Below are 26,269 nucleotides of genomic sequence, written 5' to 3' on the forward strand. Positions count from 1 at the left end.
CTGTGAAAAAAATCGCAATACGGATACATTGCAATTCTGTAAAATAAGAAACTTTAAATGGTCCTGTAAATGATCTATAGCTGCTGAGTAAAAAAACGGACTGCACACTGACTGCACATGGATGACAAATGAGAAAAAATTGTCCCACTCTCCTTGATGAGAATGGGACCAATTTTTTATATGCTAGTGTGAGCGTACCCTAAGGCCACATTCACACGTTCAGTATTTGATCACAGTATTTTACCTCAGTATTTGTAAGCCAAAACCAGGAGTGGGTGATAAATCTAGAAGTGGTGACGTGTTTCTATTATACTTTTCCTCTGATTGTTCCTCTCCTGGTTTTGACTTACAAATACTGACCAAATACTGAGCGTGTGAACGTGGCCCAAGAGTGATCAGTTTATATTGGATTCTGAAGTGGATGGGAAACCAGTGCAAAGACTGGCACAGGGTGGAGGCATCAGTGTAGCGGTTGGACATAAATATGATACTGTCTGCTGCATTCATGATAGATTGGGGAGGGAAGAGTTTAGGAAGAGGGAGACTGATTAGTAGAGAGTTGCAGTAGTCCAGGTGAGAATGAATCAGAGTAGGCCACTGTTCAAACCTTCAGTATTTGGTCAGTATTTTACATCAGAATTTATAAGGCCACATTCACACATTCAGTTCTTGTTCAGTATTTTACATCAGTGCTTGTAAGCCAAAACCAGGAGTTGAACAATCGGAGCAAAAGTATTTATTATACTTTTTTGACCCACTCCTGGTTTTGACTTTTAAATACTGATGTGAAATACTGACCAATATACTGCAATGTGATCATGGCATAAGCCAAAGTCAGAAATGGAACAATCAGAGGAAAAGTATAATAGAAACACGTGCACCACTTTTGGCTTACAAATACTGAGGTAAAATACTGAGCAAATACTGAATGTGTGAACAAGGTCTAACAGAAAGAGTTTTTGCAGAGTCAAAGGTAAGGAAAGGTTGAATTCTGGAGATGTTTTTAGGTGCACGTGATATTAGTGAGCGAGTGATCAGATATAGGGAGTGAGGCCACGTTCACACGTTCATTATTTGGTCAGTATTACATCAGTATTTATAAGCCAAAACCAGGAGTGGGTGATAAATACAGAAGTGGTGACGTGTTTCTATTATACTTTTCCTCTGATTGTTCCACCCCTGGTTTTGGGTTACAAATACTGAGGTAAAATACTGACCAAATACTGAACATGTGACGGTGGCCAGAAGGAAAGATCTGAGTCAAATATAACCCCATGACACTGGACGTGCTGCGTGGGAGTTATGGTAGAACCACACACAGAGATTTCAGGTTTAGGTAGGTTAGTTGAAGGGGGAAACAAAAAGAGTTCAGTTTTTGACAGGTTCAAAATAACCCATTTACTATAATTAAAGTATTTGTCTGCAATTTCTGATATATAATATTGTAAAAACTCTGAGTTTTTTTAGTGTACAATCTGAATTATTATCCAAAAAAAGTCAAGATCTTTACTATAACTATGAAGCTATACATATCAGATATTGTGTGTGTTCCAGAAGAATCATAGCTTATTGAAGCTTCTTGATATACGGTACATCTTGCCTTCTTTTGCACCCAGGAAATAAAAAGCTAAAAATTTCACGTAACTCGGTAATCTTAAAATTGCCCATTTTAAAAGGAGTATCTTCTGTATTTGAAAAGTGCAAGTTTATTGACACAAGGCAGGGGGAACCTGTATTTACTTTTTGACAATTAGTGAAAGGTAACCTGATGTTGAGCTCATAGCCTTAGGCAGGGTGCTGAGTGCTGTCTTTGTTCTCGGAGAAAACAAGAGAATGAAACTCTGATACGCATCTGCAAGAGAGGAATCTGTGATAAGTAAGATTTGGAAAGGTATCCGGATGGCATGGGTCCAAGTAGGAGTATACATCAAACATGTACACAACTTTACCATGACAACGACAGATGGGGACAGCATAAAGAGTGCCTGGTTCAACTCTCCAAACCTATTCCAACAGGTGTCTTCGTAGTTCGCACAGTGTTCCATCCCTCATTGCCACCATGAGTTATAGCTATGCCCAAAGCAGCACCTCCAGGGGAGGCAGTGGCATCTCCTCTCGATTTCCTGGAGCTTTTGGAGGGTCAAGTATTCATGGTGGTCATGGTGGCGCAGGAATTACCCAATCAGTTTCTAGAATAGTGTCATCTGGATTTGGTGGTGGAGCATCCTTTGGTGGTGCAGGTGGATCCAGTTTTGGTGGAGGCTTTGCCTCTCACAGCGGAGATGGATTGCTATCTGGAAATGAAAAGTACACAATGCAAAACCTGAATGACCGTTTGTCTAATTACTTGGAAAAAGTGCACTCATTGGAAGATGCCAATACTGAGCTTGAGAAAAAGATCCGTGAATGGTATGAGAATCAAGGGTCGGTCGTTGTACGTCAACAAAACTATTCCCCCTTCTACACTACAATTGACGAGCTGAGGGAGAAGGTAAGTTTAATTTGGATTTACGGGTAACTATGAGAACGATGAGATTACATGTACCTGAATATGGACATTTAAAAAAAAACTGCTAGCTTTTTGACTTACAGGTTTAATGTATAGTGATAAAGTGATTCATTATTTTAGGATGAGTACAATGCATTGTGAGTGGTTACAAATTAGAGTGATTGCTGCGTTAATGGTAAATAAATATGTATTAGATAGTTTTTAATCATCAGCAAAAAATTTTTCCTAACCTTAAAAGCGCATATATTGGGGGAGGCAAGCTATAGGCAGAAGCATTTGGCTTGCATTGTGTCTAGATTAAATAGATTTGAGATGATGGTGATTGATTTTCCTAGAGCAGAAAGGTCAAAGTAAAGGGAATTCAAGTATACAAGTTGTGCAACGTGATACAACCAAAGGGAGGCACAATAGACTAGGCCAGCTTCAGAAACCTTCCATGAATAGCTGCTATCTCCAGGAAAAGTTACAATTATCTAAGTGTTTCTTGTGCTGGTGGTCCATATGAATGTCCGGACAGGCAGGAAACACCAGGGTACAACAAGAGCTACTCTTTGATATAAACCCATCACTGTGGCTCTTAGAGGGCGGTCCTGTTTGAGGGATCCACCTCTCTGGTTTTTAAAATAATGGGATGATCACAAAAGTTCTTTAATAGGTGGTCATCCAGGATTCAAGAATCACATGGTATTTATTGTCTCGGAGTGACTGCTATCTTGAACTAATCAGTAATTTACACTTTATCTTTACAGATCCTCAATGCAACTATTGAGAACAATCAAGTTTTACTGGCCATAGACAATGCACGTCTCGCCGCTGATGATTTCAAACTGAAGTAAGTTTCTATGCTTTATGATTTATTATCTCTATGCATTAAAATGTGATTTCCTTTAGAAGAAACTTTTTTATGATATGAGGTATTTGGAGGTATCAGTAATAGCTTTGCGCTTGCTCATAACAGTGTTGGGGTTGTAGCTCCAGTGAGTTAAGTTGGGCTCTCATATCAAATAAAGCCCATAAACAAATGTCTGCAACCGTCTTTTTCTTTTCAGGCATGAGAATGAGCATTCCCTGCGAATGAGTGTTGAAGCTGATATTAATGGTTTGCGCAAAGTGTTGGATGAATTAACCCTCAGCCGATCTGACTTAGAACTGCAAATTGAAAACCTAAAGGAAGAGTTGGCCTACCTGAAGAAGAACCATGAGGAGGTTAGACATCTACATTCCGTCAATGTTACTTTAGACCCTTGTCATGAAAAAATACAGTAATTTGATTTTTCATGTGATGGTCTCCTTAGGAAATGAGTGAGAAGGGCCAGCAGATGAGTGGCACAGTAAATGTAGAGATGGATGCAGCTCCGGGATGTGACCTGACCAAGATATTGGGTGAAATGAGAGATCAGTATGAGTTCATTGCTGAGAGGAATAGAAGGGATGCTGAGGCCTGGTATTTGTCTCAGGTAAAGATCTATCTATCTATCTATCTATCTATCTATCTATCTATCTATCTATCTATCTATCTATCACTATAGCATAACTTCATTTGCAATTCCAATTTTTAGAGTGAATCCCTCCAGAAGGAAGTGGTTACTAACACAGAACAAGTACAATCCAGCAAAACGGAAGTCACTGAGCTGAGACGCACTTTGCAAGGGTTTGAAATTGAGTTGCAGTCGCAACACAGCATGGTAAGTCATTAGTTGAGTAATCGGTCATCCAAAATGTAACTTTCTTCATAAACAACCCAAATTCCCTAACAAAACCAAAATAGGAGGAGATCACTGGGTTCTAATGGTTCCCTTATACACAAGATTAAATTCGACCAAATCTGTGGATTTCATCTAGACCTGTGATGAATTTAATGTACAGTATATGGAGTCCTCCCAACATCCCTTCCAACAAATGTTGTTGATGAATCAGGCATGTTGAATTACAACGCTTGATCCTCTTGTTTTTGTGGGAGATAAACAACCGCCAAAGGTTAGTCAGGAGAGATAGCAGTTGGTCAAACAATCATTGAGCTGAGCAATATTTAAGGTGTATGGGTACCATAAGATGCAAAGAGGGTTTGTTCCTACAAAAGATTAAAAATGTTCCACCACTACTGATATAAATGAAAATGGTCCTGCATTTATGGTACTGGCACTGGTACAGTTATATGAAAAAGTTTGGGCACCCCTATTAATCTTAAGCTTAATGTTTTATAAAAATTGGTGTTTTTGCAACAGCTATTTCAGTTTGATATATGTAATAACTGTTGGACACAGTAATGTTTCTGCCTTGAAATGAGGTTTATTGTACTAACAGAAAATGTGCAATCTGCATTCAAACAAAATTTGACAGGTGCATAAGTATGGGCACCCTTATCATTTTCCTATTTTAAATACTCCTACCTACTTTTTACTGACTTACTAAAGCACTTTTTTTGGTTTTGTAACCTAATTGAGCTTTGAACTTCATAGCCAGGTGTATGCAACATGAGAAAAGCTACTTAAAATGGCCACTTGCAAGTTGTTCTCCTGTTTGAATCTCCTCTGAAGAGTGGCATCATGGGCTCCTCAAAACAACTGTCAAATGATCTGAAAACAAAGATTATTCAACATAGTTGTTCAGGGGAAGGATACAAAAAGCTGTCTCAGCGATTTAACCTGTCAGTTTCCACTGTGAGGAACATAGTAAGGAAATGGAAGAACACAGGGACAGTTCTTGTTAAGGCCAGAAGTGGCAGGCCAAGAAAAACATCTGAAAGGCAGAGAAGAAGAATGGTGAGATCAGTCAAGGACAATCCTCAGACCACCTCCAGAGAGCTGCAGCACCAACTTGCTGCAGATGGTGTCACTGTGCATCGGTCAACTATACAACGCACTTTGAACAAGGAGAAGCTGTATGGGAGACTGATGCGAAAGAAGCCGTTTCTGCAAGCACGCCACAAACAGAGTCGGCTGAGGTATGCAAAAGCACATTTGGAGAAGCCAATTTCTTTTTGGAAGAAGGTCCTGTGGACTGATGAAACCAAGATTGAGTTGTTTGGTCATACAAAAAGGCGTTATGCATGGGGGCAAAAAAACACAGCATTCCAAGAAAAACACTTGCTACCCACAGTAAAATTTGGTGGAGGTTCCATCATGCTTTGGGGCTGTATGGCCAATGCCGGCACTGGGAATCTTGTTAAAGTTGAGGGACGCATCTATTCCACTCCGTATCAGCAGATTCTTGACAATAATGTTCAAGAATCAGTGACAAAGTTGAAGTTACGCAGGGGATGGATCTTTCAGCAAGACAATGATCCAAAACACTGCTCCAAATCTACTCAGGCATTCATGCAGAGGAACAATTACAATGTTCTGGAATGGCCATCCCAGTCCCCAGACCTGAATATCATTGAACATCTGTGGGATCATTTGAAGAGGGCTGTCCATGCTCGGCGACCATCAAACTTAACTGAACTGGAATTGTTTTGTAAAGAGGAATGGTCAAAAATACCTTCATCCAGGATCCAGGAAATCATTAAAAGCTACAGGAAGCGACTAGAGGCTGTTATTTTTGCAAAAGGAGGATCTACTACATATTAATGTCACTTTTCTGGTGAGGTGCCCATACTTATGCACCTGTCAAATTTTGTTTGAATGCAGATTGCACATTTTCTGTTAGTACAATAAACCTCATTTCAAGGCAGAAACATTACTGTGTCCAACAGTTATTACATATATCAAACTGAAATAGCTGTTGCAAAAACACCAATTTTTATAAAACATTAAGCTCAAGATTAATAGGGGTGCCCAAACTTTTTCATATAACTGTATATTAGTCACGTACAAGCAAAATCTTAGTGCTATTTGTGACCAATTCATAACTTACATTGTAGAAGGTCATACAGCACATATGAAAGTAATTTCTAGATATTTATTTTGTTGCATGTTATATTGGGCAATAGTTGTCAGCTCATATCAGGTTCCTTCCACTCATCAATAGGAAGGGAGAAAAAAGTTCATACTGTATGAGGATAGGAACATGGTAGGAACATGTAGGATTGTGTTATTATGTTAGAGATGGTTCTCTGAAAAGTGGAGATGGAGTTGAGCTGCAAAACCAATGACAAACATGGACAAGAGCGGTTTTTGGGAAAAAAAAGAACATTATTATAATATACAATCCCATTATCTGTCACAGCTTTACTGCAATGACAGCCTGACTGTTTTGCCAACTGTTATTTTTCTCAATCTCTTTGTATTTTTCCTGTATTACATTGGTGAGAAGGGAACAAGCTGACGTCAGACACATCTGGTAGGGTTCTGGGTTCTGCTCATGTGAGAATTGTTGAAATCCAATATGGCCGATCGGTCGTTTCTCTAACATCACCCAAGTGGTGCATTTATACCCATTAGAATGTTGACCATTTCTTCCCAAATTGGTTGGTTCATCCCAGTTTTATCCACTGTGTATGGGAACCTTTACAAAATAGAAAATAAGAGTAAAAAAAGTTTATCTTGAATAAACTTTCCTCCTGTCAAATAGTTCCACAAATCCATAATAATACAGAAAATTGAAAATATCTAATAGACAAACAGTGAGACAGCTAGAGAGAGACACAGATTACATTTTCACACAGTCAGATAAAATGGAACAAAATGGGAATTACTATCAATGAATGTTTCATCTGTGTTTGTACTGGACTCAGTGCTCAGGGTATTGGTTAAGCTATCAAGAAAATAGTCATAAAACGCATTTCTATCTGCAGCTCACTATGGCTTCATTATTTCCCATTAGAAAGCAGGACTGGAGGCCTCTGTAGCCGAGACCGAGGCTCGATATGCCAACAAGCTGCATCATATCCAGCATGTAATTGGCAGCATGGAGGCTCAACTTGGAGATATTCGGTCTGACCTGGAACGCCAGAATATGGAGTACAAGACCCTGTTGGACATCAAAGCTCACTTAGAGGCTGAGATTGCTACATATCGTAAATTGTTGGACGAACATGACCAAAGGTGATTGCCACAACCAGTTTCCCTGTTCTGTTAGTACTAACGAAAAATGCTTAAACTTCTCTTTCTTTTTTTTAGCTAAGATGACCTTATAGCTTTTACCCTTTCAACATTTTCTTGAATTACATTTTCACATACATCTTTTGAAACCATACTGGTTGCTACCCTATAAATAAAACTGTTGCATCATCTTGACCAACTGTGCCACATTGATTGGGCATTCTGATAACATATTAGACTTTGGGATCGATTCATTAAGTATTTTATTTAGGTTTTCTGGTGTAAAAGTCCTTGAAATGTTGCAAAATATTTGTTCAAAAATATTATAATTTCTGACCATCTCCACCAAAGTGGGTGTAACTTGGACGGGACATGGCCAAACACACCTGACAAATTCATAAAAATTTACTCCAGAAAATTGCCTTTAATGTACACTGGTGTACATTTCTGACACTGGCCAATGGCAGTAGAATGATGTGCAAAATTGGTGCCCGTCTCTTAATAAATCTGGTGCGTCATACTCCAGCGCTTTTTACATTAAGAAAATGCCAGTCTTAAGGAATTGGGCCCTATGTCTTCTAGGTGAGGCTGAGACTTTCATTGAGCAGTAAAAGCTAATTTGTCCACAAATGGTAGGAGAACCATGGCTGAACCAGTTGCCAACTGGTTATTAAAATGTCTGAGCCAGTGTGGCTCATGATGACCATGAAAATCTGCCTCCAGAGCTTATTTTAAATAAAAGGAGGGTTACCAGTGTCAGACTTGGAATGCCTGACTAAACGTTTGCTCTCATAACCACAGCTCTGCAGTGAGAACTAACACAGTACAGCAGATCTAACTCTGTAATGAGACAAGGTTCACTTTTGATGTCCTAACACATTTGCACAGCAGGTGTCCTCTCACAGTGCTTCAGCTACCATCTCACAGGCAGCTAGTGGGGATGGGGAGGGCAGAGCTGACATCACTACAAATGTATTTGCAATGAGACAAGGTTCAACTCCTGTACTGTGTTAGTTATAATCATGCACAGATCTGCAGCAAAGCTGAGGGCACCATGGGACGATAAATGCTGCTACTAAATGTTTGTAATGAGACAAAGTTCACTTCTGCTGCACTGTGTTAGCTCTGCTGCACTGTGTTAGTTCGGATCTCACTGCAGAGCTGTGTGTGATTATGAGAGCAGACTGTCAGTCATTACATGTCTCACACTGGTAATGTCTCCTTACATTTAAAGAAAAACAACAGATCAAAGATATCATGGTATCATTTTATTCAGCTTTCTATGACCTACATGCCCATATAGACGGCTTAGGAGGATTGATCCTACTGACAGATTCCCTTTGATGCCCACAGTATGTGATTAATGCCGTGTGCAGCACCTGATTTCCTCTCCTTCTTTTCACAGCATTGGTGGATCTCACAAAGAAAGTGCAGGTAAATATTTTATACCCTGAGTTAAAAAAAAGTGATAGCTACTAAGTGTCCTATGTTACATACAATATTTTATGAAAATGAATGCTTATGCAACTGTTAGTGTCATTGTTTATTTTACATACATTGGAAACCTCATAAGTCTGAGTGATCAAATCTGTTTTTATTTATGTTTTAAAAAACTGCACTTTTCTTGTCATTGGCCTCTTCCTTGTACTTCATTCACTTGAATGTGGCTGAGCTGTAATACCACACACAGCCATAGGCAAGAATGGTGCTGTGTACTATACTTTATCTAGTAGATTTATCTAGTAGATGACTATGCATATTGCATAAATACAAGTATACTATGGTTTTCATTTCCATTTGTCTGAACTCTCAGGATCCACTACAATCAAAACAACCACCACTAAGGTCCAAACTGTTGTGAAAGACGAGAAGAAGTGAGAAGTGATCTACAGCAACACTACCACGTTGTCTCCAGTGTTGCAAATGAATAAATCAGCCATAAATGTTATCAAAGAATATTTGCGATAATAAAGTATCACTTTCACAGATTAAACATTATGGTTTTCTATTGGTTTTCTATTTACCTGTTCATCTATTTTACCTATTCATATGTCTACAAATGCAAAAATTCAAAGAATATTCAATGAAACCAAAGCATGGCCAAAAAGGTCAGGTAGCAACACAAGTATTTACAAACCTCGGCACCCCACTGACTCCTTATTTGTGGGGATATTAGAGGCATTGGGTGGGATTTTTGGCTTGTACTTCAAGGGTGCACCAAATACTTGATCACCATTGTATTGGGTATTTAAGGACAGCCAATACATTGGGGCAAAAAGGTGACACAAGCTGCTGCTAGAAAAGAGGGTATCAAAGATGGACAGCCTGTTTTAAGGAAACGTAAAAGTATTTCATGTAACAAGAGGCTACCATATTGGATGCACAATGTCCGTCATGTATTGTGCTTCTAGACAGTGCAACACGATGTGTGCGCTGTATGTCAGCTTTTAATTTTGTCATAAAGAGGGTGGGGGCCGTCTACTTTGGGTTATTCCCAGGAAGAACAGTACCTTAAGGTCCCATTATTCACACGTCAGTATTTGATCACTGTTTGTATACAAATCCAGGAGTGGAACAATCAGAGTAAAAGTTTAATTAAAAGATTAAAATCTGTTTTGGTGACAATTCTGGTTTTAGCATTGAAATACTGATCAAAAATATTGATGTGTAAATACAGCTTAAGTATTGTTGAACTTTGCTCTGCTGATTCTGTTCCAGTCTATGCAGCAAAGCAGAGGAGTGAGCTGCGAGTAACTGGAAATGCCATCCTATTGTGATCTAGTTACGACTGTGAAAAGTAGAAGGTGTTTTTTTATTTGGGATATGTAGAGTGACAGAAAAAAAAATTATAATGAAAAATAATAATTGATTAATCCCTTTACCCCAAAATGTGGTTTGCACATTAATGACCGGGCCAATTTTTACAATTCTGAGCACTGTCACTTTAATGAGGTAATAACTCTGGAACGCTTCAACGGATCCCCCTGATTTTAAGAATGTTTTTTTCGTGACATATTGTACTTCATGATAGTGATAAAATTTCTTTGGTATGACTTGCGTTACTTTGTGAAAAAATCGGAAATTTGGTGAAAATTTCAAAAATTTTGCAATTTTCAAACTTTGAATTTTCATGCCCTTAAATCAGAGAGATATGTCACACAAAATAGTTAATAAATAACATTTCCCACATGTCTACTTTACATCAGCACAATTTTGGAATCATAATTTTTTTGTTAGGAAGTTATAAGGGTTAAAAGTTGACCAGAGATTTCTCATTTTTCCAACAAAATTTACAAAACCATTTTGTTTATGGACCACATCACATTTTAAGTGACTTTGAGGGGCTTTTATGACAGAAAATACCCAAAGGTGACACCATTCTGAAAACTGCACCCCTCAAAGTGCTCAAAACCACATTCAAGAAGTTTATTAACCCTTCAGGTGCTTCACAGGAATTTTTGGAATATGGAAGAAAACAATAAACATTTAACTTTATTTCACAGAAATGTTTCTTTAGAAAAAATGGACCACAAAATTTGTTGAGCAATTTCTCCTGAGCACACCGATACCCTATATCAAAAAAGTTTGATATCTAAAATCAAACTTTTTCCATAAAAATTATCTTTTAGCCCCAAATTCTTAACTTCACAAGGGTAAAAGAAGAAAATGGACCCCAAAAACTGTGCAATTTCTAGCTAGTACGCCGATTCCCCATATGTGGGGAAAATACACTGTATGGGATCACGGCAGGGCTCAGAAAGGAAGGAGCACTGCGTGACTTTTTGAACACAAAATTGTCTGGAATCAAGAGCGGACACCATGTCGCGTGTGGAGAGCCCCTGATGTGCCTAAACAGTGGAAACCCCCCACAAGTGACCCCATTTTGGAAACTAGACCCTCTCAAGGATTTTATCAAGGGGTATAGTGAACATTTTTAACCCAGAGATGCGACACAAAAGTTGATAACATTAGGTCATCATATTGAATAAGTTGTCATGAGACTTGAGCGCAAGTGCTCGCTACTTGAGTTTGCATCGGGTACTCGGGTATGTATTGCGGGTGCTCAAGTGACATGCACTAGTCCCCGCCCTGCATGTTTCACGGTTGTTAGACACCCAAATAAAAACATATGGGGATCGCTCGTGCATGGCAGGCAATCCCCGCAAGGTTTTTTGGCTGTATAACAGTCGCAAAACATATGGGGTGGAGACTCGAGTGTGTCACTCATGCATCCGTGATACTCGGTACATACCCGAGCACCCAATGCAAGCTGAAGTAGCGAGCACTTGCACTCAATACTAGTCGCCATATCGTCATCATTTATTTTTCTTTACTTTTGAAAAAATCTCAACCCTAATACAACCCCAACCCTAACACAACCCTAACCCTAGCACAATCCTAATTGAAATTCTGTGACTTTGATCTCAGCATTTCGGGGGTTAATGTGCCGGGAGTGGTGCGGGACCGGTCCTGGCACATAGTACCGGGTGTCAGCTGTGAGAATCAACTGACACTCGGCGGCGATTGCCCCGCATAGCTTTTATGAGGGTGCGATCACATTGTGCGGAATAGTACGTACCTGGTCCATAGGGCCCAGGGCAGAGGGATGTACTATTGCTGACAATGTCAGAAAGGGGTTAAATAATAATTCACTTTTCTTATGATGCATTGCTTATAGGAGGCAATCCAGAAGCACATAAACATATCAGTGATTTAAGGATTGAAATTAAAATTTGAGTTTTTATTTAACCCTATAAGGAGCCAGACATTTATTGTTTTTGCTCTTTTGTTTTTTTCCTCCCCTTATTCCAAGAGCAGCAGCTATTTTTATTTTTCTTGTGGCGATATCAAATATGTTTTTTTCATTTCAGCATTCAACGTATGGGATAAATATATTTACATTTTGTGAGTTTGGGCAATTCACTGGAGAACAATTTTGAACATCATTTTTGTTGAGTTCGATTTTTCTGCTGATGTAGGCTATAATAGGCTGATTTCAAAACTGAGGTTAGTTTTCTTCTATCATGCCAGTTTTTTTTTCTACAGTTTATCTTAATGCGATTACTCTAGGCTTGATTGAGGGTAGCACTAGTGCTCTCCTATTGGCCGAGAGCGAATGGCCCTCGAGTGGGGAGGGGTGTAGGACAGCCTTGGTGAGCGGCATCAGGTTATTTGTCTAGACTATTCAGTTACAGTGCAGCGAGAGGTTGTGTGCCGCTACAGTATATCACAAAAGTGAGTACACCCCTCACATTTTTGTAAATATTTTATTATATATTTTCATGGGACAACAATGAAGATATCACACTTTGATACAATGTAAAGTAGCCAGTGTACAGCTTGTATAAAAATGTAAATTTGATGTGAGCTCTAAATAACTCAACACACAGCCATTAATGTCTAAACCGCGGTCAACAAAAGTGAGTTCACCCCTAAGTGAAAATGGCCAAATTGTGCCCAAAGTGTCAAGATTTTAGCCATTTTCCCTCCACGGTGTCATGTGACTCATTGGTGTTACAAGGTCTCAGGTGTGAATGGGGACATTTGGTGTTAACGTACTCAAACTCTCTCATACTGGTCACTGGTAGTTGAACATGGCACCTCGTGACAACAAGCTCTCTGAGGTTGTGAAAAAGAGAATTGTTGCTCTACATAAAGATGGCCTAGGCTATAAGAAGATTGCCAACACCCTGAAACTAAGCTGCAGCACGGTGGCCAAGGCCATACAACGGTTTAACGAGACAGGTTCCACTCAGAACAGGTAATTTTCAACCAAAGAAATTGAGTGCACGTGCTCAGAATCATATCCAGAGGCTGTCTTTTCAAAATAGATGTATTAGGGCTGCCACCATTGCCACAGGTGTTAAGGGGTGGGGGGTCAGCCTATCAGTGCTGAGACCATACTCCGAACACTGCATCAAATTGGTCTGCATGGCTGTCAACCCACAAGGAAGCCTCTTCTAAAGATGATGCACAAGGAAGCCCACAAACAGTTTGAAGACAAGCAGACATGGATTACTGGAACCATGTCCTGTGGTCTGATGAGACCAAGATAAACTTATTTGGTTCAGATCATGTCAACCGTGTGTGGCGGCAACCAGGTGAGGAGTACAAAGACACGCGTGTCTTGCCTACAGTCAAGCATGGTGGGGGGAGTGTCATGGTTTGGGGCTGCATAAGTGCTGTCGGCTGTCGGGAGCTACAGTTCATTGAGGGACCCATGAATGCCAACATATACTGTGACATACTGAAGCAGAGCACGTTCCCCTCCCTCCGCCCTCCGGAAGCTGGGCCGCAGGGCAGTATTCCAACATGAAAACAACATGAAAAAAACCTCCAAGACGACCACTGCCTTGCTAAAGAAACGGAGGGTAAAGGTGCTGGACTGGCCAAGTATGTCTCCAGACCTAAACCCTATTGATCATCTGTGGGGCATCCTCAAATAGAAGGTGGAGGAGCGCAAGGTCTCTAACATCCACCACCTCCGTGTCGTCATGGAGGAGTGGGAGACGATTCAAGTGGCAACCTGTGAAGCTCTAGAGAACTCCATGGCCAAGAGAATTAAGGCAGTGCTTGAAAATAATGGTGACCACACAAAATATTGACACTTTGGGCACAGTTTGGCCATTTTCTCTTTCGGGGTGTACTCACTTTTGTTGCCAGTGGTGTAGACATTAATGGCTGTGTATTGAGTTACTTAGAGCGCACACCAAATTTACAGTTATACGAGCTGTACATTGACTAGTTTACATAGTATCAAAGTGTCATATCTTCAGTGTTGTACCATGAAAAGATATAATAAAATATTTACAAAAACGTGAGGGGTGTACTCACTTTTGTGCTATAATGTATATGTAGTGAAACGATTCCGAAAGTCTGTATACAAGGGGTTAGCCGATTTTATTTTTTTATTTACACACTTATTTGCTTTCTTTCAGATCATGTCTGTTTCTGCTATTTCTCATTGTAAGTGCCTAAACAGCCCTGATTCCTTCTATTATATCTGTGGCAGCTTCACCAATCCCAGTGAAAGGACGAACATCAGCACATTTGTCAAGCAAGCGTATTTTGCATATTTCAAAGTAAAACTTGATGATTGAGATACATCTTGGGCCTCTCTCAAGGTGTGCAAGTGTGTCACCCTGGCCTGGATGCCACAAAATGTATTAAAGCTGTGTCTGAGAGCAAGGGGGAGGTTCTCTAGTCAGGGGAACATTAGCATGCAATGCCTCCTGTCTCAGGCCAGTAGGGGGAGCTGGCTGCCCCTATAAAAGCTGGTGCTTCGGGCAGGGTTAGAGAGAACCTGATGGCCTGTCTCAGCACTGAGACTTGTCCCAGAGCAGAGCAGGGACAGACAGTTGCACTGCACCTAAGAGGAAGTGTGGCAGGAGGAGAGCCACAAGCCAGAGACAAGAGGCGAAGTGAGCCTGTCTTGGCAGATAACGGACTTAATTTCCCAGACTTTGGTGTCTGAGGCTGGGAGGATTCCACATCCCCCAGCAGATAACCAGTCCGCAGGGGACTGTATATTCCTTGGCCTAAGAAGCCTGGAGGCCCTGCCACAACCGAAGGGACCAGTAAAGCCGTACAAGGCTGGGAGCAGAAAGGAACCCACGTCGCAGGCCATACAGGCAAGAATACACGGAAAGCTCGGAAACGTGGGCTGTTACCCTATAACGAGGAGATAGCCAGAAGGAGCGCAGAAAGCACGGTAGGCCTACACCCTCACCCTGACCAGGGCCAATTTCCCCGTTGCTCTCAGACATCCAGGTCCCCTCCTAGCTGGGACTGTTATGGGTCAGTTTACCTGTTTCAGTAAAGACCCTGGACTGCAACCTATTGTCTGTGTGCTCCTTGCTCCTCCAGCACTATCAGCACTGGGACTCTCACTACCATCACTCCCACCATCCACTACACTGCCCTGGGGCTGCACTCTTCCCGTGGGGAGTCACACCATCTCAGCTGCACACCTCATCAGCCCCAGCGGTCTGCCTTGCAGCGGCGGTACCTAATGACCGCAAATCCACGGGTGGCGTAGTCGGACATTATCAATAGCACATAACGGACTACCACTGGCCTGACCACCCTGAGCCACGGAACCGGGTTGCCACTACTACTCCCATCGTTCCCCCTATTGCCCGGATCCGAGTGCCCCACGGCCCAGGGGGCGAGTCAGCTTTGGCGTAGTCGGCAGGATTTCGTGCCCGCAACCACCGGGTACTGCGTGCCTGAAAAAAGACTTTTGTAACTTACCTGTGGCGAAGTTTCCCGCCGTCCGAAGTCGTTTCCCGCCATCCGGAGCCGATTCCCGCCATCAGACGCCATCTTGGACCGTTTCCCGCCGTCTTCTGCCATCTTCCCGCCATCCGCAGCTGTTTCCCGCCATCGGACGCCATCTTCAGGACGCCGCGCGGGAAGAAGAGGGGCGTGGACGTCAAAACCGCGTGAGATCCGAAGCTCCGCCCCACGCACCGACGCTGCGCAAGGTCCTGGAAGGGAGAGAGAGCGACGCTGACGTCATCAGGACGCGACGCCAGGTCCTCGTCCATAGCAGCAGCAGCGGAGCCGCGGCCTACAGAAGAGGATCGTCGGAAGGTAGGCCACGCTTGACTAGGGGGGAGGAAGATGTCGGACACAGAGGCCCCCACTACCACCAACGCAGCTGCAGCAGCGGTGATGCCCTTTTCCCTGCCCTACATCCCTGGAGCGGCCAGGCTGCCCAAATACTCAGGGGAGCCCCATGCCCTAACTGACTTCAAGGAAAGGCTATACAGTTTGTTCCATGTTTACCCCCTGACAGAGGAACAGAGGGTCAGCATATTGACAGGGCAGTTAACTGGCGCAGCCCAAAGGGAGGTAAAATCATGGCCCACTGAGGAGAAAAGGACTGTGAAGGGTATTCTGGCCCGGCTGCGGGGTACCTTTGACACACGTACCTCCGCTGAAATTAAAATGAGGTTCTATGGATGTAAGCAGCGGGCACAGGACAGCATCAGAGACTATGCCCTAAATCTGCAGGAAGCCTTGAGGGCTATTCAAAAAACTGACCCTGGCAGTGTGCAGGAAACGGATAAGCTGCTAACAGAACAATTCATAGAAGGTCTGCTGTCTAGCGCCCACAGGGCCCAACTGCGCCTCATGTTCTTTCAGAACCCTGACCTTTGCCCAATTTTAGGACAGGGCCATAAGGGTGCTCAGTGAATCTGCAACCAGTGGCGCTATAAACCCCCGGTGCCCTGCTCTCACCTACCACCAGGAGGCGGCGCCCTCCTCTATGGACCCCGTGGGGGCTGATGCACAGGCCCTGAACCAAGCCCCGTCGAAAGACCTGCACCACCAAGTCCAGGAGCTGACCAGGAGCGTCGCGGCGTTGACCAGGACCGTCCAGGCGTTGCAAGTGGACCCGTCAAGACCCATCGAGTCGGCTTCAAGTCCAGAGGATGTCCCGTGGCGTCGACAGAGGAGGATCCCGTCGTTCCGGGGGACGCCCACAGACCGCTACGCAGAGGATGGACAGCCCATTTGCAGTCGATGCAACTAGCCCGGACACATTTCCAGGTACTGTAATTTAAACGGGTCCAACCTGGGGCAGAGGGCCAACCCCCAGGCATAAGATCACCAGGCCCTTACAATTGGCATAATAAGTACGTTGGGGGGCGCCCGGTTTTACCCGTGGTGCTGGACGGTATCCCCATGAGCGCCTTGCTGGATACTGGGTCGCAAGTAACCACTATCCCTTATGTACTTTTTAAGCAGTATTGGACTGATGCTGATATCACACGGTATCCAGACAGTAACTTGAGCATCATCGCCAGTAATGGCTTACCCGTGCCGCAGATGGGGTTCAAGGAGATGACCATTAAAATTGGTAAAGTTGAACTGCCGGCACAGGGAGTAATTATTGTGGACATTGACCATCGTGAAAGTCACCCTAAAATAACTGTGGGTACTAACGTAATTGAAAATTGTCTTTCAGAGGTAATTGTACTCTTACAACAGGTGGCGGTGAATGCTAGTTCCAGCCAACAGAGAGTCCTCAACAAGGAGATAAAAGCCCTGATGAGACGGCAGCAGGTAGAACTGTCTGGTGGTGAGATCGGTAGCGTAAGACTGAGTGACCCATTCCCCATTTCCATGCCTCCCAAAAGTGAAATGATGATCTGGTGTCGGACTGCAATCGGGTTGAGAGGTAGAGACTACCAAGCCATGGTAGAACCCGTGTACTCAGACAGCAGGCCCACCATTTTGACAGCCCTGGGGGTGGTTGATGTCCGTCATGGGAGGGTGCCCGTCCGCATCCTCAACATTGGGGAGAGGGAAGTACACTTACCCAGGTACGCTACACTCGCCAAACTGTTTGTTGTCGAACACAAAGCTATCAGGGCCGTGGAACCCTTGCCTCCATCTCCTCAGGCGGAGGGTAATGGCTCCCAGAAACAAAAGGAGGACTGGTGCCAGAAACTCCATGTGGGTGCTGACTCCACTCCCCTGCACCAAAAACAAGGAGTCTACCGGGTGGTACAGGAGTACGAGAGAGTCTTTAGTAAGCACCCGCTAGACTTCGGCCGAGTAAAGGGGATAGAACACCGCATCCCCACAGGGAGCCACCCACCGATAAAAGAAAGACACAGACCTGTACCCCCTGCACATTATCAGAACGCAAAGGGCATGCTAAGAGAGATGAAAGAAGCTGGGGTCATTAGAGACAGCTGTAGCCCCTGGGCAGCCCCCTTGGTTCTGGTGAAAAAGAAAGACGGCACCATGAGAATGTGCGTCGACTATAGACAAATCAACCGTATCACCCACAAAGACGCATATCCGCTGCCTAGAATAGAAGAGTCTTTAGCCGCACTAAAATCAGCTAACTTCTTTTCTACTTTGGACCTTACTAGTGGGTACTGGCAGGTTCCTGTGGCAGAGGCTGACAAGGAGAAGACCGCCTTCACCACCCCGATGGGACTGAGCGAATTCAACCGCATGCCTTTCGGGCTCTGCAACGCACCAGGGACCTTCCAGCGGCTGATGGAATGCTGTCTAGGGCACCGAAACTTCGAGACGGTCCTCCTTTACCTGGACGACGTGATCGTCTATTCGAAGACCTACGAGGACCATTTAAAGCACCTGGCCGAGGTGTTCGAAGCCCTGGCAGGCTACGGCCTGAAGGTGAAACCATCGAAGTGTCACCTGCTGAAACCGAAGGTCCAGCACCTAGGGCACGTGGTAAGTGTGGAAGGAGTAGCCCCCGACCCTGACAAGGTCACGGCAATCAAGAGCTGGCGAAGCCCCTCGAACATCAAAGAGGTGAGACAGTTCCTCGGGTTGGTAGGCTACTACCTAAGGTTCATCCCCGGGTTCACTAAGATGGCAGCTCCTATGCAGGATCTCCTGATCGGACAGTCTAAGTCCAGGAGTCAAAAGCCACCCTTCAAGTGGGATAAACCGGAAGAGGAGTCCTTCCGCCAGTTGAAGATGGCCCTCACGGGGGATGAGATCCTAGCCTACCCTGATTATGGCCAGCCTTTTATCCTTCACACAGATGCCAGTAATGTGGGACTGGGAGCCGTACTGTCCCAAAACCAACAGGGCAGAGAACAGGTGATCGCATACGCCAGCCGGAAGCTGAGGCCCACCGAGAGGAACCCGGAGAATTACAGCTCCTTCAAGCTAGAATTCTTGGCGGTGGTGTGGGCCATGACGGAACGCTTCAAGCATTACCTGGCCTCCGCGAAGTTCACCGTGTACACGGACAACAACCCGTTGACACACCTGGACAATGCAAGACTGGGTGCCCTAGAACAGCGGTGGATGGCCCGTCTCTCCAACTATGACTTCGTGATCAAGTACCGGGCAGGCAAAACCAATGCCAACGCGGACGCCCTATCAAGAATGCCTCACTTACCTGAGGGTGACGAAGACCCAGAAGAGCTGGAGGAGGTAGAACTCCCCGCGTTTCACCGGTATGGAGCCGCTCAACACTCTCACCGCGTGAAGGAGGAGGATCTAACAACTGTGATGATCAATCCTCTACCTCACCACAGCTGGGCCGAGACCCAAGATAGTGACCCTGCAGTCCGCCTGGTGAAAGATCTGCTGACCCGGGAAGACGCCCGCTTAGATCCAGATGCCCCAGAGAAAGCCAAGCAGCTATGGAAGGAAAAGAGCAAGCTGTTCCTCTACGAAGGCAAGTTGTGCAGAAGGATTGTTAACCACCGGACGCACGAGCTGACCTGGCAAGTCGTGGTCCCAAGGCGGGATGCAGCTATGGTCCTGGGGGCTTACCATGACCGAGCGGGGCACTTCGGTTGGAAGAAACTGGAGTTCCTGCTAAGAGGAAGATTCTTTTGGGTCGGCATGAGAGGAGCTGTAGAAAAATGGTGCAGAGACTGTGGCCCTTGTCACCTAAGGAGGAAGGACCGCACCAGCCAGAAGACACCCTTGAGGCCCATCGTCACCACGCAGCCTCTTGAGCTGGTAGCTCTGGACCATGTCAAATTGGCTCCCAGCCGGTCAGGATACATCTATGCCCTGACAATCGTGGACCACTATTCCCGTTTTCTAGTGGTGGTCCCGGTAAAGGACTTGACAGCCCAAACAGCGGCCAGAGCCTTCCAGCAATATTTCTGCCATCCACACGGGTATCCGGAACAGGTCCTGACAGACCAGGGTCCAGCGTTCGAGGCTGAAATCTTCCAGGAGTTCTGCAACCTCTATGGCTGTAAGAAGATTCGGACAACGCCTTACCACCCCCAAACCAACGGGATGTGTGAGAAGATGAACAATATAGTCATTGATCTCCTGAAGACTTTGCCCCTGGAGGAACGCAGCCTGTGGCCAGAAAAACTGCCGGACCTGATAGACCTATACAACAATATCCCGGTGAATGCTACAAATTGCACCCCGGCTTACCTGATGCGAGCTAGACCAGGTAAGCTGCCCGTAGACCTGGAGATGGGAGTCCTAATACCTGAGGACACCTCCCCGGATGCGGACTGGGATACGGAAAGGCAACTGCAGTACAAGAAGGTACAGGAGAGTGTGGAGAAGAGCCTGGCCCAGGTGAGAGAGAGGCAAGAAAAACTCTTCAATCAACACGCCCCTGCTGGTCCCCTAGAACCTGGTGAGCAAGTCCTGAAGCGGAAGAGAAGGCTACATAAGTTGGACGACCAGTGGGAAAGGGAACCCTACACCGTACTGCAGTCTGATCACGACAACCCAAAGGTGTGCGTAATCACCAAGGACGGAGGAGAAACCACTAGTGTCGTCTCCAGAGACCACCTCAAAAGGTGCCCCGAGCAACTCCGTAGTGCAGAAGAGGATCAGATTGACTTTGAACCCGCAGAGGACAAGGAAGAAATGATCAGCACCGTTCTCGGAGAGTTCCCTCAGTCCTGGACTCGCATAAATAATGCCATAGTGGTACCCGTCCTGCATTTCCTGCAACCGGCACAGCAACAACCAAAACCAGAGCCGGAAGGTGAAGAGGAGCAAGCGGTTCCAGAGGCAGAAGAGCCTGTACCAGCAGCCCAGGAGAGTCAACCCTCTGCTGACAGTGAGCCTGCCATGCCTGCGGTAAGCCAAAGGACCCGCAGACAGCTGCCTGCCCTACCTGTAAACCCAGCTGGTAGCTGTACCCCTAACGCTAGTGGGGAAAGCCAGGTTGGTCCACCACCAGACAGTGGGTTAAGGAGGTCAACCAGGAGCACAAAGGGGCAGATACCCGCTCACTGGAGAATATAGGATGTACTAAAATTGTAAATAACCCTGTTGCCAAATGTTGAATCGTTTGCAAAGTTACATGCATGTTTGGTAATACTCTGTTTCAGTTTCTTGCAGCTACCGTAAGGACTCACAGGTTATGGACTTTTTATAACCGGGACCTTGTATGGACTGCATTCGGAGCCTAACCAAGGAATGAACTAAGACTGTGAAGGACTTGGGGTAGGACAGACCCCCACCTGGTTAAGGCTCCCCGTTGGGTTGGTGATATGGACACCCGGTCACAGGCCACACTGTGACCTTAAGAACTCAATTTGTGCGTCGTCTGTCTATTAATGTTTTATTGTTATGCATATTGTCTTTGTTTACTGTTTAGTCCCGGAGTACTAAATTTCACTAGGGGGGAATGTGTCACCCTGGCCACAAAATGTATTAAAGCTGTGTCTGAGAGCAAGGGGGAGGTTCTCTAGTCAGGGGAACATTAGCATGCAATGCCTCCTGTCTCAGGCCAGTAGGGGGAGCTGGCTGCCCCTATAAAAGCTGATGCTTGGGGCAGGGTTAGAGAGAACCTGATGACCTGTCTCAGCACTGAGACTTGTCCCAGAGCAGAGCAGGGACAGACAGTTGCACTGCACCTAAGAGGAAGTGTGGCAGGAGGAGAGCCACAAGCCAGAGACAAGAGGCGAAGTGAGCCTGTCTTGGCAGATAACGGACTTAATTTCCCAGACTTTGGTGTCTGAGGCTGGGAGGATTCCACATCCCCCAGCAGATAACCAGTCCGCAGGGGACTGTATATTCCTTGGCCTAAGAAGCCTGGAGGCCCTGCCACAACAGAAGGGACCAGTAAAGCCGTACAAGGCTGGGAGCAGAAAGGAACCCACGTCGCAGGCCATACAGGCGAGAATACACGGAAAGCTCGGAAACGTGGGCTGTTACCCTATAACGAGGAGATAGCCAGAAAGAGCGCAGAAAGCACGGTAGGCCTACACCCTCACCCTGACCAGGACCAATTTCCCCGTTGCTCTCAGACATCCAGGTCCCCTCCTAGCTGGGACTGTTTATGGGTCAGTTTACCTGTTTCAGTAAAGACCCTGGACTGCAACCTATTGTCTGCGTGCTCCTTGCTCCTCCAGCACTATCAGCACTGGGACTCTCACTACCATCACTCCCACCATCCACTACACTGCCCTGGGGCTGCACTCTTCCCGTGGGGAGTCACACCATCTCAGCTGCACACCTCATCAGCCCCAGCGGTCTGCCTTGCAGCGGCGGTACCTAATGACCGCAAATCCACGGGTGGCGTAGTCGGACATTATCAATAGCACATAACGGACTACCACTGGCCTGACCACCCTGAGCCACGGAACCGGGTTGCCACTACTACTCCCATCGTTCCCCCTATTGCCCGGATCCGAGTGCCCCACGGCCCAGGGGGCGAGTCACAAGCAGTGTGTTGAGAGTTTACGGATGTGGACAACGGGACCACGTGATAAGATGCCATTTGATATACCAATGGTTTGGCGAGAGCCAAGAGATCATTCCAGTGACTTTTGTAAAGTGAAAACTTCAGGATATAACAAGAAAAATAAATATTAAATAGAGTATCCTAGTCCCGCTTGCAAGCAGAAAGCTGAAAGTAAGGGAAGCTGTGTGCTCCTGAAAATAGAAGTTGTGAATAATCCTTTAAGTCAATTGAGTTATCCCTGGTTTTCTCAAGTTATTTCCGCACATCAATTTTTATTAACATTGTTAACATAAACTATTTCTTCATTAGGAACATAGAGCAAGGGTCTCTGTGCCTGTTGTGATATCAGTTCAGCCTAATTCTTTTTTTCTATACATAGAGCCCACTTTATTTTTCACCTATTTTTACCCTATACTCTATATAACCTGTACCCATCTCCATTACTTTCAATAACAGGAAGACCCTTCTACAAGGTCACAATGACATAATAAAATGCTAGGGGATCCTCATGTGGTGCAACTTCCAACACAATAGGACCAGAAAATAACTCAATTTGGAGGTGAATTTAGAGCCATTCACTTGTCATTTGTGATATGTCATAATGAAGAGGATGTCTGTAATCTAGAGATGGTACTTGACCTATAAAATCATATCCGCTCTTGTGCTCAAGAAACTGGCTTAGCTTTATTCAGAGGATATAAAAGTATAACACATCTATACATTTCTACCTAAGTCAAATTGTCCTGTTACTGTACATGACTGTTCAGGAAAGTCATTAAAAAACCCTCCAAGCAATAATTACAGAAATATTTCTGACAGTTCACGTTCCTTATAATTGGGGCAGCGTAGCCTTCTAACCAACCCTCAAACTTCCCTACGGCCCTTTGGCAAATTGTGGCATGCAGCACAAGGTTTTAGTTCCGGATTGCTGTCCCCGGGCTACTTATAGTATATTGGCAGGTGAAAGAAGATGGATAAACCCCACAAGCTTTTGGGAATGAGAGAACTTGTAGTAAAGCTGACATAAGATATTCAATAACTGCAGGGTATGAACCTACATTCTTACTGTGCAAGGTCAAACTTGGTGGAGAGCTTAACTATTTTAGCGCTGCATTATTCTTTATATTAAGGTATAGCCCCTTTGTAAAGCCTTCTAGGAAGATCATGTATCTGAAACTATTTTGACGGTTGTAATCTTCAGTGACAATGTCCATGTGACAATCTTTTAAGCCTTGCTAATGAAGCAGGTAGACCACTCCCTTCCATGGACTTTCTCAAGCATACTGGCCAAAACTTCACACAGCTTCTCCTTGTGCCTTCTGGCCTCAAGCCCATCTCCAACTCTTCAGTGGGAAGGTTCTCCATTCTCTAGTCCTCCACTTTCTCTCCTAAAGACTAAGCCTACCCTTTCTACCAGCTCACTGAAACTAAGTGGACAAGCAGAAGACCTAGCTGTCTTAGGCTAGACTCACACAATCTTCACACATACAGTATTTGATGTTACCATCTGAGAGAAATGGATGGATTATTCTCAGGAGTCATCCTAATTGCATTACATTTGCATCCTAGTTGCTTCTATTTTTTTTCACTGAAGAAGTTTGCTTGCTTGCAAGTCAATAAATAACCCTTGGCAGGTCATGTTTTTATTCAAGTTTATCACTAATCAACAGATCCGTGAGACATGGATTCAAAAAAGAGTTTCCAATTTTTGTGTCTTACAGATCCCCATGGACTTGAAGGCCGCGTCTGATCCTCGGACCTGCTCTGTGTCACACTTATCTCACTCTTGGATCGTGATTTTAACGAATGTGAGAATATACCTATTCTACTCTAGTGCTCCGAGAAAAAAATCGGACAGCGTTTGGACGTGTCACATAGATGTGTGGATGTAGCCTTATAGCAAATCATCTGCAATCTTACCTTCTGTTAACTTCTCCATGCTATCGTCTTCTGACTGCTCCTCAAAATGTGATGGCTCAGCACATTGGTATTATCAACACTTTCTAGTCAACATCAGACTCTTCCTTGATCTTTGCTGATGTCTATGACTCGCCCCCTGGGCCGTGGGGCACGCGGATCCGGGCGATAGGGGAACGATGGGGGTAGTAGTAGTGGCGGCCCGGTCCCGCGGCTCAGGGTGGTCAGGCCAATGGTAGTCTGCTATGCGCTCCAAATAATGTCCGACTACGCCACCCGTGGATTGCGGTTATTAGGAACCGCCGCTGCAAGGCAGTCCGCTGGGGCTGATGATGGGTGCAGCTGAGGTGATGTGACTCCCCACGGGAAGAGTGCAGCCCCAGGGCAGTGTAGTGGATGTTGGGAGTAATGGTAGTGCGAGTCCCGGTGCTGATAGTGCTGGAGGCGCGAAGGAGCACACAGACAACAAGTTACAGTCCAGGGTCTTTACTCACAGTTCGTTTGTTCCAGGTCACTTCGGCCAGCAGTGACCGCCTGAGCCGTGCTGCGTCCACCAGGTGAGGGGCTCGGTCAACTCCCAGGCAGTTCAGGAGCATGGCACAGGACCCCCTTTTATCCTTTCTCTGGCCTGCCTCACCAGTGACCCACTTTTGTCCAGCTTCCGCGGACCTGTGCGGTTAAACGTGGGCCCCGTCCTCCGCTGTCGTATATGGTGCCTTCCTAGCAGGTTTGATGAGGTGTCGCACCAATATATGATCACGACGACCGGTCTTTGGCTGAGGGTTGTTTCTCCTCCACCAACTTGGGATCCGGTACCCTTAATCTGCCTGACCCTGCACCCTGGATTCTCGTGGGTTCTTAGGGTCCCTTCCACCTTCTTGTTCCTGAGCCCTTCTGTTTCTCTGTCTCTCCTTCTTTGCAGTTCCTTTCTGTTTCTGTTCCTTTCTCTTGGAGCTGAGATGAGCCAGAATCTCAGCTCCCCTTCACCTCCTCCTCGGCCTCTTCTCCAGGCCCACTTCTCCTTCTCCTCTCAGGCCCCGGACTCTTCCCTAGGCCTGCCTCTGGAGCAGCACTCAGCCTGAGCTGCTGCTCCCTGTCTTCTCCTCTCCATAGAACTGAACACTGTTCTAAGATGGTGCCCACCTTTTATACCTCCCTCTAGCCATGAGCCCAGGTGACCAGCAACCAATGAGCTCCTATCTATGCTCAGGAACCAACCCCTATCTGCCCCTACAGCACTGGGTGTTCCACCCCCCTCCCCACTCCAGGCAGGGACATAGTCGGTCGTGCCTGCACTTCTGTCTAGTGGGAGCACCGTTGAGCTGTCCCTCGGAAATGGGGTGTGTGTGCTGTATGCAGCTAACTGAGCCCTGGTCCATACTCCATCCTTACCTGGGAGTGGAATATCACACCCCCGGTCTGAGGTGCAATACCCCTGTAGCGGCCAAACCCTCGGGGCGCTACATTCCCCCCTGGTAAAGCACAGCACGTCCTCGGGCTGGAAAAGAGCAAAAACAGTTGATTACAGGACATGCAAAGACTTTTTCAATAACTTTTTACATTAGAAACAGACATTACGGTTCAACTCCCTTTATGGGACACACTTTTCTTTTCACTAGACATTATAGAAAACTTTTCCAATACTTCCGGAACTCTTTTGTATAAAACATTATAGAAAAC

The 26,269-nt window shown here is 45.2% G+C and overlaps 1 protein-coding gene across 3 annotated transcripts; it reads left to right on the forward strand.

The window, feature by feature from the left end:
• Window positions 1-1,972: 1,972 nt before the first annotated feature.
• Window positions 1,973-9,484, forward strand: LOC141272513 (keratin, type I cytoskeletal 13-like). Of its 3 annotated transcripts, none has more exons than XM_073683318.1 (8): window positions 1,973-2,491; window positions 3,259-3,341; window positions 3,559-3,715; window positions 3,805-3,966; window positions 4,069-4,194; window positions 7,274-7,494; window positions 8,897-8,925; window positions 9,305-9,484. In XM_073683318.1, exons 1-8 carry the CDS (start codon window positions 2,060-2,062, stop codon window positions 9,367-9,369), a joined length of 1,275 nt encoding a protein of 424 aa, XP_073539419.1. In that variant the 5' UTR covers window positions 1,973-2,059; the 3' UTR covers window positions 9,370-9,484. The 3 variants fall into 3 exon arrangements, with proteins under 3 accessions (XP_073539419.1, XP_073539420.1, XP_073539421.1); XM_073683319.1 differs by lacking the exon at window positions 1,973-2,491 and adding an exon at window positions 3,000-3,041; XM_073683320.1 differs by lacking the exon at window positions 1,973-2,491 and adding an exon at window positions 3,171-3,193.
• Window positions 9,485-26,269: the final 16,785 nt, after the last annotated feature.

Source organism: Phyllobates terribilis, unplaced genomic scaffold, assembly GCF_046119375.1.
Source record: "Phyllobates terribilis strain yellow unplaced genomic scaffold, ASM4611937v1 Scaffold_5__5_contigs__length_657084704, whole genome shotgun sequence".
Classification (NCBI taxonomy): Eukaryota; Metazoa; Chordata; class Amphibia; order Anura; family Dendrobatidae; genus Phyllobates; species Phyllobates terribilis.